Source organism: Culex pipiens, chromosome 3 (genome assembly GCF_016801865.2).
Source record: "Culex pipiens pallens isolate TS chromosome 3, TS_CPP_V2, whole genome shotgun sequence".
Classification (NCBI taxonomy): domain Eukaryota; kingdom Metazoa; phylum Arthropoda; class Insecta; order Diptera; family Culicidae; genus Culex; species Culex pipiens.
Genome location: NC_068939.1, coordinates 45,140,509 through 45,153,896, shown reverse-complemented (window position 1 = coordinate 45,153,896; position 13,388 = coordinate 45,140,509). Strand labels below are relative to the sequence as shown.

The 13,388-nt window shown below is 37.6% G+C and overlaps 3 protein-coding genes across 3 annotated transcripts; 2 read left to right on the top strand and 1 right to left on the bottom strand.

Moving 5' to 3' along the window:
• The first annotated feature begins 9 nt into the window (after nucleotides 1-9).
• LOC120420062 (copper chaperone for superoxide dismutase) lies at nucleotides 10-1,953 on the top strand. Its single transcript, XM_039582976.2, has 3 exons — nucleotides 10-149; nucleotides 214-403; nucleotides 1,477-1,953. Exons 1-3 carry the CDS (start codon nucleotides 81-83, stop codon nucleotides 1,950-1,952), a joined length of 735 nt encoding a protein of 244 aa, XP_039438910.1. The 5' UTR covers nucleotides 10-80; the 3' UTR covers nucleotide 1,953.
• Nucleotides 1,954-1,996: 43 nt separating this feature from the next.
• LOC120420061 (uncharacterized) lies at nucleotides 1,997-3,725 on the bottom strand. The gene is made up of 3 exons (XM_039582975.2): nucleotides 3,579-3,725; nucleotides 3,188-3,274; nucleotides 1,997-3,126 (listed from the first exon to the last, which is right to left on the bottom strand). Exons 1-3 carry the CDS (start codon nucleotides 3,609-3,611, stop codon nucleotides 2,071-2,073), a joined length of 1,176 nt encoding a protein of 391 aa, XP_039438909.1. The 5' UTR covers nucleotides 3,612-3,725; the 3' UTR covers nucleotides 1,997-2,070.
• A 50-nt stretch (nucleotides 3,726-3,775) lies between these two features.
• LOC120420060 (proline-rich protein PRCC) lies at nucleotides 3,776-5,128 on the top strand. Its single transcript, XM_039582974.1, has one exon. The coding sequence runs from the start codon at nucleotides 3,873-3,875 to the stop codon at nucleotides 5,073-5,075; it is 1,203 nt and encodes a 400-aa protein (XP_039438908.1). The 5' UTR covers nucleotides 3,776-3,872; the 3' UTR covers nucleotides 5,076-5,128.
• Nucleotides 5,129-13,388: the final 8,260 nt, after the last annotated feature.

Below are 13,388 nucleotides of genomic sequence, written 5' to 3'. Positions count from 1 at the left end.
TTGTAAACATTCTGATAACAGAATAAATTTTAAGCTTCGCATTTATCGCATTCGCAAATTCGTACTTATTTACGTGTTTAATGTTAATCGATTTCTTCAAGCAGCTAATTTTTAAGCAGCAAAAAATGACCGATCGAAATAGTATCAAGGTGAGACAGCAAAGTTTACACCAACCCGAAAACAAAAAAACATTACTCATGCCGACTTTTCTAGATTGAATTTGCGGTTCAGATTTCCGGCGAACGATGTGCGGAGGAAGTGCAGAGCGCCCTCACCGGAATCGGACAGGTTCAGATCGATGTGGCCAAGGGTAGTGTGCTGGTCGACACGGCAACTCCGTGGATTGAGATTCAGCGCAAGATAGAGGCCACTGGAAGGAAGGCGGTGCTGTCTGGGTTTGGAGGTGAGGCTTTGGCGTAGGACTACGTACTCTATAGTCGGAGTAATTTTGCAAATCACTCGAAAAAGCACTTCTTACAAGGCAGTTTTTGTAGATGTCCAAAAAAAAAATCTTAAAATTGCTCGCATTTTCGTAAATCTTGTCGAATTTCAATACAACAATGAAAGGTCTTCAGAAGCATTTCAAAATGTACCCTAAGGATTCGTTTGACATTTTTTTCTAATAGTATTTGCAAGTTACTGTTGAAAATTTATATAAAAAATCATTATTGGAATAACCTTCAACACCCACACTTCCTTAGGTCAAAAGTCAGTCAAAAGTGGGCTTTAAGCCTGCGTTATTAGATTTTTTTCAATCGCTGTTATTTTTCATAATTTCACGATTTTTATAAATATAATTTATATATTAAAACGGCAATTTATCGGCTCTTTTTTTAGAATCGAATATTCCACATAAGTTTGAAGCATTGGAGTTGAAAATTGGATTAGAAAAATGCCATTTAGTATGAATTAAAATATTGTTTAACAATTTTGTCGGGTTACGGCTGAAACGGGTACTCGCCAGTACAGCAGTTGACTTCTGATTCGAAATATTTTTTTATTGAGAAAATAATGACCCATTTACAAGCCCATTTAGAACAAACAAACTATCCACATTAACAACCCCCAGGTATTTTGTGGTCTCTGTGTCAAGTTTCTGCCCGACCCTAGATGGAAAACTTGAATGGAGAGAGCACCCAAACCATGACTATCCAAACATTCTTTTTTAAATTCAAGGAACCTTACCTCCTAAAATTCGAACTGGCGGCTTTTGGACTGCGAGTACTAACGCCGACCAGCAATTCCAACTGAACAACCTTATTCATTATCTTTTAGTAATTATTTTTAGAAAAAAGGCCATTTGAAAGGCAATAAAATGGCTCGAAAAATATTATACTCCTTTATTCGAACTCCTAGACTCACCTTCAGACACAAACATTTTAAAAAATAATGTTGTTATTTATTTAATTTACGTGACTTTAACCTAAAATGGTCATTCGCCAAAAATAATGAACTAATTAACAAACCCCTTCATAGGTCAATCGGCCGTTTCGATGGTGGACCACGGCAACGAATCGAGCAACGTGCGAGGTGTGGTCCGGTTTTGTGCGATCTCCGCAGACAAACCCGGCACCGTCGTAGATGGCGTTATCGACAACCTGGCGAAGAGCCGTCCCTACAAGCTGAACGTGCACGAGTGTGGTGACATTTCCGCAGGATGTGATTCCGTGGGTGATGTGTACGATTCTGCGGACATAAGCTCGGACGAGAATGGACGGGCGACGGTACGATTCGTGAACGATAAACTTGCCGTGTGGGACCTCATTGGACGATCCGTGGTGGTGGCGGAGGCGGACAGTGAGAAGAGGTTGGCTTGTGGGATTATTGCACGAGCGGCTGGGATCTTTGAGAACTACAAGAAAATCTGTGCATGCGACGGGGTGACGATCTGGGATGAACGAGACAATCCGCTGGCTGGAGGGAATCGTGGGGAGCAAAAATCCGCACTGTAGAATAAGGGGACAGGTTTATATTTTTCCGAAGTAAAAAGGTCATGGACATTACATGTAATTTATTATACAAAAGGAGGGTGATACGAAATAAAATTTCTTGAAACTGTAAAAAACTATTTTAATCATCATCCGAGTCGATGACAATCGAAATATCTGGATCTAGGGGTTGAACACCTTCTTGTCGACATTTAGCTTCCTCGATGTTCATTATCCTACTTTTACAAAGATTTTTAAAAGTTACCACATGCTCCATGCAAAGCGATGGGAACGAAATAGAGACGCTTGCATGAACTTTCAGGATTTCCACGCTTTCTTCCAACGGTACTAGTTTGTTCATCAATCCCATAACCGCAATGAACTGAGCTTTATCAACTCGGTAGGTCATCTCACCAATTATGTACTTGTACCAGCTGGTGTAGCTTCCAAGAATGCTTTCGTCGGTTGCGCAAATTTCTCGTGATGTCAACATCAAGAGTAGCAAAGTTTCAAACCTCCCATCCGCTAAAATTTTGTTAAACATGTTCTTAACCGCTCCTTTCACCCGCAGAACATTCACATACTCGCTAGTCGCTGCCTTGGCTACAATTCCCAGCAAAGTCAAATAGTGTTTCCAAGAAACGTTCGCGTCGAGCTTTTCTCCAGCACCTAGTAAAGTATCAAAACTACAAACCGTATCCTGAACCACAGTCCGCATCATCTGCCCCAAAATGGTTCCTTTGTTCCTATTCGCATCCGATCTCCACTGTTCCTGTCGTCCGATGGCTTCCTGAAGTGTACACGTGCAATCTTTTCGCAGCAGAAGCTGCAGATGCTGTAGTCTTACGCGCTCAATTTCCTGGTCCGTCAAATGTGGTTCAAGTTGTTCCAGGTAGTTAAACGGAATAACGCTGGGATTCTCCAGCAAATCGTCCAAAACCGTGCTGAAGCTTTCGTGCAGAATGTCTTTGAGCGATGTGAACACTTCGGAGTCCCGACTCGAGTTGCTGATCAGTTCTGCGAGAAGAATTGGTTCAGCTTCCAGCAGGTCGTTCATCACCTGTTGAATGGCATCCTTGGAGTGTAATCGCAGCACATATTCTGAGATGGAAACGATTCTTGCCTTCTTGAACATTGATAAAACACGGGCGCTTCCGAGGTTCCACTCGTGGGCGTAGAGATATTCTTGGAGCAGGGACTGCGAGATAAATTTTGTGATTGGATGAAAAAAACTAAATTTGATGTACAATGCAACAAACCTTTTCCTTCAGATTTAGGTGTTGTATTTGAATTTTGAACTCATTTTCGTACGGAACATGCAGTTTTTCGATTCTCTCGGCCGTTTCCTAAGAATATGTAAATACGTAAATGAATTGAATTTAAATCTACTAAACATGTTTTTTTTTAACAATCTCAACGTTAAAATAAATGGCTGGTTCTTACAAACTGAACAAAGATTTTTTTTAAATAATCGCAGCAAAAATAATTAGTCCTACGTCAATATAACTATATTTAAAATTTGATAGGTTAAAATTGATTAAGCTATTTCTTTCAGTGTAATTTGCGATTCAAAAATTATTATAGGGAAACGAAATTCAGCTTCCCAAACAAAATTTAGAAACAAAAATCATATATTTATAAACCACCTACCTGTAAAATGTTACGTATTTTATTGTGAAACATTTTGCACTAAATTTTCGATTAAAAACTCAGTTAATTTTAGGAAAACAATGACGGGCTGCGCGCCAGGATCACATCCTTTTGACAGTTCATTTCATTTTGCACTGTCCTCTTAATCTGTTTGGGCTTGCGGTGTGATTCAACGGTGTAATGATCAAGTCCTTTCAAATGTTTTGACGTTTACAAAAAAAGTGTTGTTTGTGTTTTCGTGTGATTTTCAGCTTTGGCTAGTTTTATTCGAAAATTGCTTGAATTTCTGTGAAAATGTCGCTCGTTGCGTACGATTACAGTAGTGGCGAAGGGTCCGATCAGGAAGAGGATGAGGAATCGGGACCATCGGCAGTAGTTGTCGAAACCAGTAAGCCAACCACCAACAACGTAAACAAACCCCAGCAGAACGGATCTTTCGAGGAAAAGGACGATCCCATCGAGGATGAAGATGAGGCCCATCTTCCGCTACCAGCTCCAAAAAAGCTTACGAACGGATTGAACGTCGAGGAGGAAGAGGACGATGAGTTTCTGCGGAAGAAGGCCATTCCAGCGGAAGTGGTCAAACCACTTCCAAAGTTGCCACTTCCCAAGATGCGGAACGGCAAGGTTCAGATCACGATTCCTTCGTTGAGGGACTTTAAAGACGACGATGCTGATAAGCCGAAAGCTAAACCAGTCATCGGTGCGGAACTGCCTAAGAAAGGAACAGGGTTGCTTGGAATGTTGCCACGTCCGAAATCGGAAGTGTCCTTCACGGTTCCAGCTGCTCAAGCGGGACCAAGTGCGTCATCTGCAGCGCCTAGCAAACCCATCGTAAATCGTCTGATACCGGATTCGGTGGCCAATCGACCGAGAAATGTCTACGCCGAGCAGAAATCCGCCAAGAAGCCACCCCCGAAGAAGGTGGACTCCAAAGCCGTGGAAAGTGACGATAGCGACGATGAAAAGGTGGACTTCTTCTCCCTCAACAAGGAGGAAGCCCTGCCGGAGATTAGCGCCAACGAAATCAACGCAATGGTGGCCAAGCGAGCCGCCCGGATGGCAGAGACGGTCAAGAAGTTTGAAACTCCCGAGGAACAAGAACCGCAACCCGGTTCCAGTGGCCACTACAGTCAGATGGCACCCATTCCAGAAGCGCAAGCGGAAGCGGAAGATCTCGCAAACGAACGCGCCCTGGCCTCGCTTATCGGCGGCAACAAGGCCAAACGGGCCCGCCTGGACGAGGTCAACATCATCGACATCAGCTCGTCGGACATTGTGCCCACGAAGGAGGACTTTTTGCGCCGCAAGCTGCAGGAGGAGACGGGCTTCGTGCCGACGGGACATCTCACCGGGGATTGGAGCTGCACCAGCAAGCGGAAATCGCACATTACGTACCTGGCGTCGAAGGCGGCGGACAATGCGCAGGAGCTTGAGGCCATGTGGTCCTCCAACCGGCAGAGTCGGCGCCAAACGCAGAGCAAGTATGGATTTTGAGGAAGCGAGGGGAATAAAATTGATCATTTTGTGTACTTTAATCACAGTTTAAAGCTGGAGTTTTCATTTGGAAAGAAATGTCAATTAATTCGATTTACTCTGGTTTAACCCCTTCCCGTCCAGAGCAAAATCGAGATTTTTTGCGGTTTTGAAAAAAAAAATCAAATTATTCGCTCTACAGCATTGCCTTGGCGTTCCCGATTACGGGATTCCTACTCGAAACTAGGTGTCCGAAGGCTTGATTGTTGAGGCAATTGCAAACCTCTTTTTACACCTAAGCTTCCATCCACCTCGGGATTCGAACTAACGACCAACTGCCTACCTGTAACTCCACCGAGACAGGACCCAGGGAGACGACTCCTACACCTGGACTGAGCTATCGACCTAACCTCTAGGTTATACCGGGGCCAACATTTACTTCCCCATCCGACGGAAGGCGTGATCAGACCTTCTGGGATCGAACCCAGGCCGACTGGGTGAGAGGCAATCACGCTTACCCCTACACCACGGTCCCGGCTACAGAATTGACCAAATTGGATGGAATTTGAATTGGAGGCAGTAAACATCTTAAATAACACTATTCAGGAAGAATGAGATCATTTCATTCATTAGTTTTCAAGAAATTTCAATTTACAGTGAAAAATGAGTGGTGCTCTGGTGCAACCATGGGCGTTAGAGGGTTAAACAAATTATAGGGATCACCCATAAACCACGTGGACACTGTTTTTTAATTCTTCTATTTAAAAATAATATAAATTTGTATCTCTAAGATTTTTTTTTAAATTTGAGCATTGAATTTTAGGTTTTTTCAGAATTTTGAAATTTTTGATTTTTTTTAAGCATTTATAAACAAAGGCCGAATCTCAAAATTTTCAAGCTTCGATATTTTAGATATTTGCTTGCTTTTATTTTTTGAATTGTGTAATTCTTTAATGTCATTTTATTGAGTTTTTTTTTTGATAAAAGTTTTTTGAATTTCACACTTTTGAAATTAAAAATGTGCAAAATTTTGAGTTTTCTAATTTTTGAATTACTGAATTTTCGAATTGTTAAAGTTTTAATTTCTTAGTTTTTTTTATTTCCTGAATTTGTTAATTGTTATGTTTTTGAATTGTTATTTTTTTTTCTATTTTCTGCGATTACTGAATCTCAAAAGGCAAAACCACAAAAGGCCGAAATTCAAAAGGCCGAATTTTGTCTTCTGCTAATTTGGCCTTCTGAATTTCGGCTTTTCGGGATTCGGCCTCTCGTAGGAAACCCGATTTTTATCCGTTTGAAATTACGCCATTGCAAACTTTATTTCAAAATTTCTCCGAAAAATCAGGGGGCAAAAAATATACACTCAACCCCCGGTGGTTGGTCACTTTTTAGTTTGACACTTTTTTAGTTTGTACCCCGTTGGTTGGTCAAAGTCAAACTAAAAAGTGACGAACTGTCACTTTTTACACGGCGCTCACGCACACTATCAAAACAAACGTTTGGTAGTGTGTGTGAACTCCATGTAAAAGGGGTGTCAAACTAAAACGTGACCCCGTTCGTTTGACAACAGTTGGTGTCAAACCATCGGGGTTTGAGTGTAATAATTGACTAAAATTTACATTTCCGTGAAAAAAAAATCTTGTAAAATTGATTGTAAACTATTCAGAATACATTGCATAATCTTTTTAAATGTATTTTTAATCAAATTGAGACTTTTTATTCTTAAAAAAAAATGTGGACCATAGACGATCACGTTTCAGAAATAAAATATTAATTCATTGATATTTTGCAAATTTTTGATAGTAGCATAACTCGACGGTAACATTTCAAAAGGCATTATGTACATTTTGACACTTTCTGAGTTATTGCATATTCTGAAAGTACTCCTAATAAGCTACCTCTCCACCAAAAAATGAGCAAAAGTTACTTCAGTAAAGTCTGTTTAATCATGATTTTAAATAAAGTAACATACACAAAATCTCTGCCATCAGCAGTTCCTGTTTATATAGCGTTGTCAACCTGTCAAACAAAAGACTACATGAACCTCGTGACGAAAAAAAGCAACATGAACAAAGCGCCATGTACATTCGGCGAAGAAAAACGAATCATAACAAAGCGTCCCCCTCAATGACAGCAGGGTGATATAGACGTTGGTGATTTCAAAGGAAGTTATGTTTGTTTTTCTCAAATAAAATTACGGAAATAATGTTTTATTGAATTTTGATGATCAAGTATCAATAAAAGCAACGTTTTTCATCGTTTGTTATCATTACAACATCTTATTTTGCTTTTATATTAAAATGGGAATTGAAAATGGATGCTCAACATTCAAATGCGTTTTTCTCAAAACGCATGGTTTGTACATGATGCTTTTTGAAATGTTGGCGTCGAACTGTAATGATTTTTAAAGCATTTTGTAATACTTTTCACCAAGAATTTAATAAAATTTTGATTTATTGAATGATTTTTTTTTAAGTTTTAAAATGTTTGAATTTCTAGTATCGTCAGTGGGGGTGACATTGGGTCAAAGTGATTTTTTACAGATTTTACCATTTCTCAGGATCTTCTCAATGAAACTAAATTCTGTTAAAAGGGTTGGGGTAGGGGACATCTTAAGATGACTTCGCTGAAAAAAATCTCGTTCCTAACACAAATCCTGTTATTTTGGCAGCTGTCTAAAGTTGAGGTACGTTTTTGGCCTAAATAGACCTCTCGAAACATCATTTTTCTAATATTTTTGTTGGAATTACTCGAAAACTACCAAAATGTTTGTAAATATCTACTTTAAACACTGTAGCATGTCAATACGATTCCTTCGAACAAGAAACACTGTTGAATGACTTGTTTTTACCATATCGTTGTATTTGAGCATCAATTTAGTTTCGTATGACCCGATATCACCCCCTCTAACTATTGGCATCATTGGCATTAAATTTAAATTTGAAGGTAGTGTTCATCATTGGCATTAAATTTAAATTTTAAGGTAGTGTTCATCAAAATCCACCATATTTTGGGAAAATGTTAGTAAGCTATCTAAGAACAAATCTAAGTTAAAAGATTTTCGATTTTTTTTAATTGTTTTTGTTATTCAGAAATTACGAGAGGTGTATCGTTTTTTGACCCATAGTCACCCCCACTGACGGTATTATACAATTTTAAAAATTTTGATTTATGAATGGTAAATTTTTTACAGAGTTGGTTTAATTGGGTACTAAAGCCTTATGTAAATTTTAAGTAAAACGGTACAAAACACAATTAAAAACCTTTTCATGCACAACGTTGAAAAACACAATTTAAAACCATTTCTGATCACTTTTTTTATTTAAATGCAAAAAATATTAACAAGGCAACATTTTTCGAAGGGTCAACTAGGGGAAATATACCCATTTTAAGCCTAATAAGCGGTCGTGTTTGAATGATGCTGGATAATCTGGAGGGTTCCTTGAAATTTACTAAAACCAAGTACACCAACGAGTAGAGCAACTTTTTGTGAACATTTCTGTTTATTTTCACTTTTATTGAAAGTTGTGCTTTTTCATTTACAAGCATTAAAAAAATTATTTCCCAAATGCATTCTAATCAGTCGAGTGCATTGGGTCACGCCCATTTTTCTATTTTCAGCTTAGTTCTGTTTTTCTTCCAGCGCTCTTTTGGGTCTGCTTCGTGCTGCCAAAATTGATGAAATTTTGAGCGAACACTCACGAAAAGTAGCATTTGTAGAAATTTTTTAAAATTTGTATGGAAATTTTGTTACGATGGTGGGGGAGGGGGTCTAAAAATACGATTTTTAGCGTTACGTAATAAAAGAACGCTCCCTCGCTCGGTTTTCTTCAGCCTTCGATTGGAATGGGTAGTCAAAATTGAAACGTCAAAAGACATAGCACGTTTGTTTTTTGGACGTTAAGCAGTTAACCTCTCATCTTGCGTGTGGATGATGAGAAATGGTCTCGCAGAATACAAATTATGATCAAAAGTGCATTAAATTTGATCTTTTTGACCAGTAAATGGCATAAATTTGCGTGCTTACTCGAGGCGGCGCCGTTGCTGGTAAGTTTATATCCTAAATAGTATTTGTTGGCGCTAGAAATTAAATATAGGGGAAATCTACCCTTTCCAATCAAACACCTATCTTCGTCATATGGAGAGTTTGATGCTAGATTAAAGCTCCAAAAATACTATTTGGGCTATAAACTTACCAGCAACAGCACCGCCTCGAGTAAGCACGCAAATGTATGCCACTTACTGGCCAAAAAGATCACATTTAATGCACTTTTAATCATAATTTGTATTTTGCGAGACCACTTCTCATCATTTTGTTGGCACACACAGTGACACACACGAGAATCCCTCAAACGCTTAATGAATATCGCCAAAATTAACTTTTCACTTTCGCTTACTTTTTCACGGCGCTTAAGATATGAAATTGCTTCCAACTACCGGCAACATGTTCTTTTGATCATTAGTAAGGCACTCACTTGAAGAATAATCCCGAAAAATGTTATAAATTAGCAAGCGCCATCAAAAAAACAAACGCGCCAAGTCGTTTGACGTTTCAATTTTCACTTTGCATTCCAATCGAAGGCTGAAGAAAACCGAGCGAGAGACGAAGGCAAAAAAGAACAAAGGCTGGCCGTCAACACCACCAGCAGCACAGCCAGCGATGCCAGGAAACTTTCCCTATAAATGCCACTTTTCGTGAGTGTTCGTTTGAACTGTCAGCGCAAATGGCAACACTCGACAGAGTGTTGGAAGAAAAAAGAACTAAGCCGATATTAGAAAAATGGGCGTGGCCCAATGCATTCGCCTCGATTAGAATACCCTTGGAAATTTTTTTTTGTTAAATGCTTGGTAAAGAAATAGAATAACTTTAAGTGAAAGTGAAAATAAACAGAAATGTTCACAAAAACTTGCTCTACTCGTTGGTGTACTTGGTTTTAGTAAAATTCAAGGGAGACTCTAGATTATCCAGCATCATTCATACACGACCGCTTATTAGGATTAAAATGGGTAGATTTCCCCTAGTAAAAATTTTACTTTAGAAGCAAATCATCAATTTAAGATATTCTGAGCAGAAGAATCATAGAAAGTGAAAGCAGCAAACTCCGCGAGATGTTTGAAATGGATGCAACGACAAATTAGGTAGAATGAAGGAAGGACTGTAACCAGTAGGACGCAGTTGCATCAGATAAGAAAAGGTCCCAAATAGTTGACTTCCCGTGCGCACCTCATGCTCGCGTGGGTGCGTGGCTAGATTTTATAATTATTAGGCGTAGGAAACAATATTTGTCCCTTTCTGTCTTTAAGGAAAGATTGAACTAAACAGTACAAATGTCTTGAAATGAATTAGGAACTCTTTAGGACCCACAGAAAAACTGTGTTTAGAGCTAGATCTGGGAAAACGAAAACGATGGAACCGAAAGAGTTACAGGAAGCAGGGAATTCACACCCTGACAAGGCCACATCAAATCTCATCCAAATTCAGGAGAAAAAATCATTTACGACGGGACTAGATAGGTTAAATTTTCGGTTTAGAAATTATGTAACGCTAGGAGAACTTGTAGAATTAAGACGACATTGTACGAATTATTTTCAATAAAGCAAGTTCGGAGGTCATCTCAAACCTGTGTATTAATCATACTCAGTATTGAACTCCTGTCTTCGATTTTTGGGAAACCTACGGTTTCGACTCATCCAACCTTGGTAGCGGCTTCATCGAGATCATCGCCTAGGACTGCAGCAGTGTTCGACGTAAGTTTCCAGTTATAAGAACGTTTCGTTTTTTCGACGTTTTTACAGTATTTTTGGAGCTTTAGTCGAGCATCAAACCGACGACATCAAACTTTTCATATGAGCAGTTCTCTAGGATTTCGGTCATTCGATTTTTTTTGTATTTTTTAATCCGACTGAAACTTTTTTGGTGCCTTCGGTATGCCCAAAGAAGCCATTTTGCATCATTAGTTTGTCCATATAATTTTCCATACAAATTCGGCAGCTGTCCATACAAAAATGATGTATGAAAATTCAAAAATCTGTATCTTTTGAAGGAATTTTTTGATCGATTTGGTGTCTTCGGCAAAGTTGTAGGTATGGATACGGACTACACTGGAAAAAAATAATACACGGTAAAAAAAATTTGGTGATTTTTTTATTTAACTTTTTATCACTAAAACTTGATTTACAAAAAAACACTATTTTTAATTTTTTTTATTTTTTGATATGTTTTAGAAGGCATAAAATGCCAACTTTTCAGAAATTTCCAGGTTGTGCAAAAAATCACTGACCGAGTTATGAATTTTTTAATCAATACTGATTTTTTCAAAAAATCGAAATTTTGGTCGTAAAAATTTTTCAACTTCATTTTTCGATGTAAAATCAAATTTGCAATCAAAAAGTACTTTACTGAAATTTTGATAAAGTGCACCGTTTTCAAGTTATAGCCATATTTAAGTGACTTTTTTGAAAATAGTCGCAGTTTTTCATTTTTTTAAATTAGTGCACATGTTTGCCCAGTTTTGAAAAAAATATTTTTGAAAAGCTGAGAAAATTCTCTATATTTTGCTTATTTGGACTTTGTTGATACGACCTTTAGTTGCTGAGATATTGCAATGCAAAGGTTTAAAAACAGGAAAATTGATGTTTTCTAAGTTTCACCCAAACAACCCACCATTTTCTATCGTCAATATCTCAGCAACTAATGGTCCGATTTTCAATGTTAATATATGAAACATTTGTGAAATTTTCCGATCTCTTCGAAAAAAATATTTTTGGAATTTTCAAATCAAGACTAACATTTCACAAAGGCCAAACATTCAATATTACGCCCTTTTAAAATGTTTGTCTTGATTTGAAAATTCCAAAAATATTTTTTTCGAAAAGATCGGAAAATTTCACAATTGTTTCATATATTAACATTGAAAATCGGACCATTAGTTGCTGAGATATTGACGATAGAAAATGGTGGGTTGTTTGGGTGAAACTTAGAAAACATCAATTTTCCTGTTTTTAAACCTTTGCATTGCAATATCTCAGCAACTAAAGGTCGTATCAACATAGTCCGAATAAGCAAAATATAGAGAATTTTCTCAGCTTTTCAAAAATATTTTTTTCAAAACTGGGCAAACATGTGCACTAATTTAAAAAAATGAAAAACTGCGACTATTTTCAAAAAAGTCACTTAAATATGGCTATAACTTGAAAACGGTGCACTTTATCAAAATTTTAGTAAAGTACTTTTTGATTGCAAATTTGATTTTACATCGAAAAATGAAGTTGAAAAATTTTTACGACCAAAATTTCGATTTTTTGAAAAAATCAGTATTGATTAAAAAATTCATAACTCGGTCAGTGATTTTTTGCACAACCTGGAAATTTCTGAAAAGTTGGCATTTTATGTCTTCTAAAACATATCAAAAAATAAAAAAAATTAAAAATAGTGTTTTTTTGTAAATCAAGTTTTAGTGATAAAAAGTTAAATAAAAAAATCACCAAATTTTTTTTTTACCGTGTATTATTTTTTCCAGTGTAGTCCGTATCCATACCTACAACTTTGCCGAAGACACCAAATCGATCAAAAAATTCCTTCAAAAGATACAGATTTTTGAATTTTCATACATCATTTTTGTATGGACAGCTGCCGAATTTGTATGGAAAATTATATGGACAAACTAATGATGCAAAATGGCTTCTTTGGGCATACCGAAGGCACCAAAAAAGTTTCAGTCGGATTAAAAAATACAAAAATTAAAATTGAAAAAAAGACCGATTTCGTAGAGAATTGCTCATATGATGAAGATAGGTGTTTGATTAGAAATGGTATATTTCCCCAATGGTGCCCTTGGAGCGAGCTGTCAACTAGGACCTTTTCTGTCAAGAAGGGCCATGAATTAAAAATACAATTTAAATCCTTTGCGGTCATTCAAAGGGTCATTGTATTCAGAAAAAAAGCTTTATCGTTGTGAACAATAATATCACAAATTTAAGCTGAAAATTAACATAAAAACGACGCAAAAATGCTTTACACAGATTTTGATTGTAATTTCTCGATGCTTGATCGAGATTCTGAAATTCGATTTCTAGAGTTTAAATAATCATATCGAAAATTAAGACAAAACCTAAAAAGATACTGAAATTTTGTTAACTCTACATAACATTTCAAAGCAGCCAGGTTCTACCGGTTCTACCGTACCCATTTATGCCCTGTTTCTTTTGATCATCCCTAGGCTCAGTTCCCTTTATTTTTGTTCGCCTCTCGCTCCCACCCGCGTGGTGCGAGTGCAAAGGAAAATCGTTGCGTCGACGGCGGCGACGATGACGGCGAAAGAAGAGAGCAAAAGA

Bases quoted from the DNA above. Each gene is read 5' to 3' on its own strand.
- LOC120420062 (XM_039582976.2), top strand. From the start codon at position 81: ATGTTAATCGATTTCTTCAAGCAGCTAATTTTTAAGCAGCAAAAAATG. The intron at 150-213 runs GTGAGACAGCAA...CGACTTTTCTAG, and splicing joins CCGATCGAAATAGTATCAAG to ATTGAATTTGCGGTTCAGAT. The intron at 404-1,476 runs GTGAGGCTTTGG...ACCCCTTCATAG, and splicing joins GGTGCTGTCTGGGTTTGGAG to GTCAATCGGCCGTTTCGATG.
- LOC120420061 (XM_039582975.2), bottom strand. From the start codon at position 3,611: ATGTTTCACAATAAAATACGTAACATTTTACAG. The intron at 3,275-3,578 runs GTAGGTGGTTTA...ACATATTCTTAG, and splicing joins AAATACGTAACATTTTACAG to GAAACGGCCGAGAGAATCGA. The intron at 3,127-3,187 runs GTTTGTTGCATT...TTTATCTCGCAG, and splicing joins ACCTAAATCTGAAGGAAAAG to TCCCTGCTCCAAGAATATCT.
- LOC120420060 (XM_039582974.1), top strand. From the start codon at position 3,873: ATGTCGCTCGTTGCGTACGATTACAGTAGTGGCGAAGGGTCCGATCAG.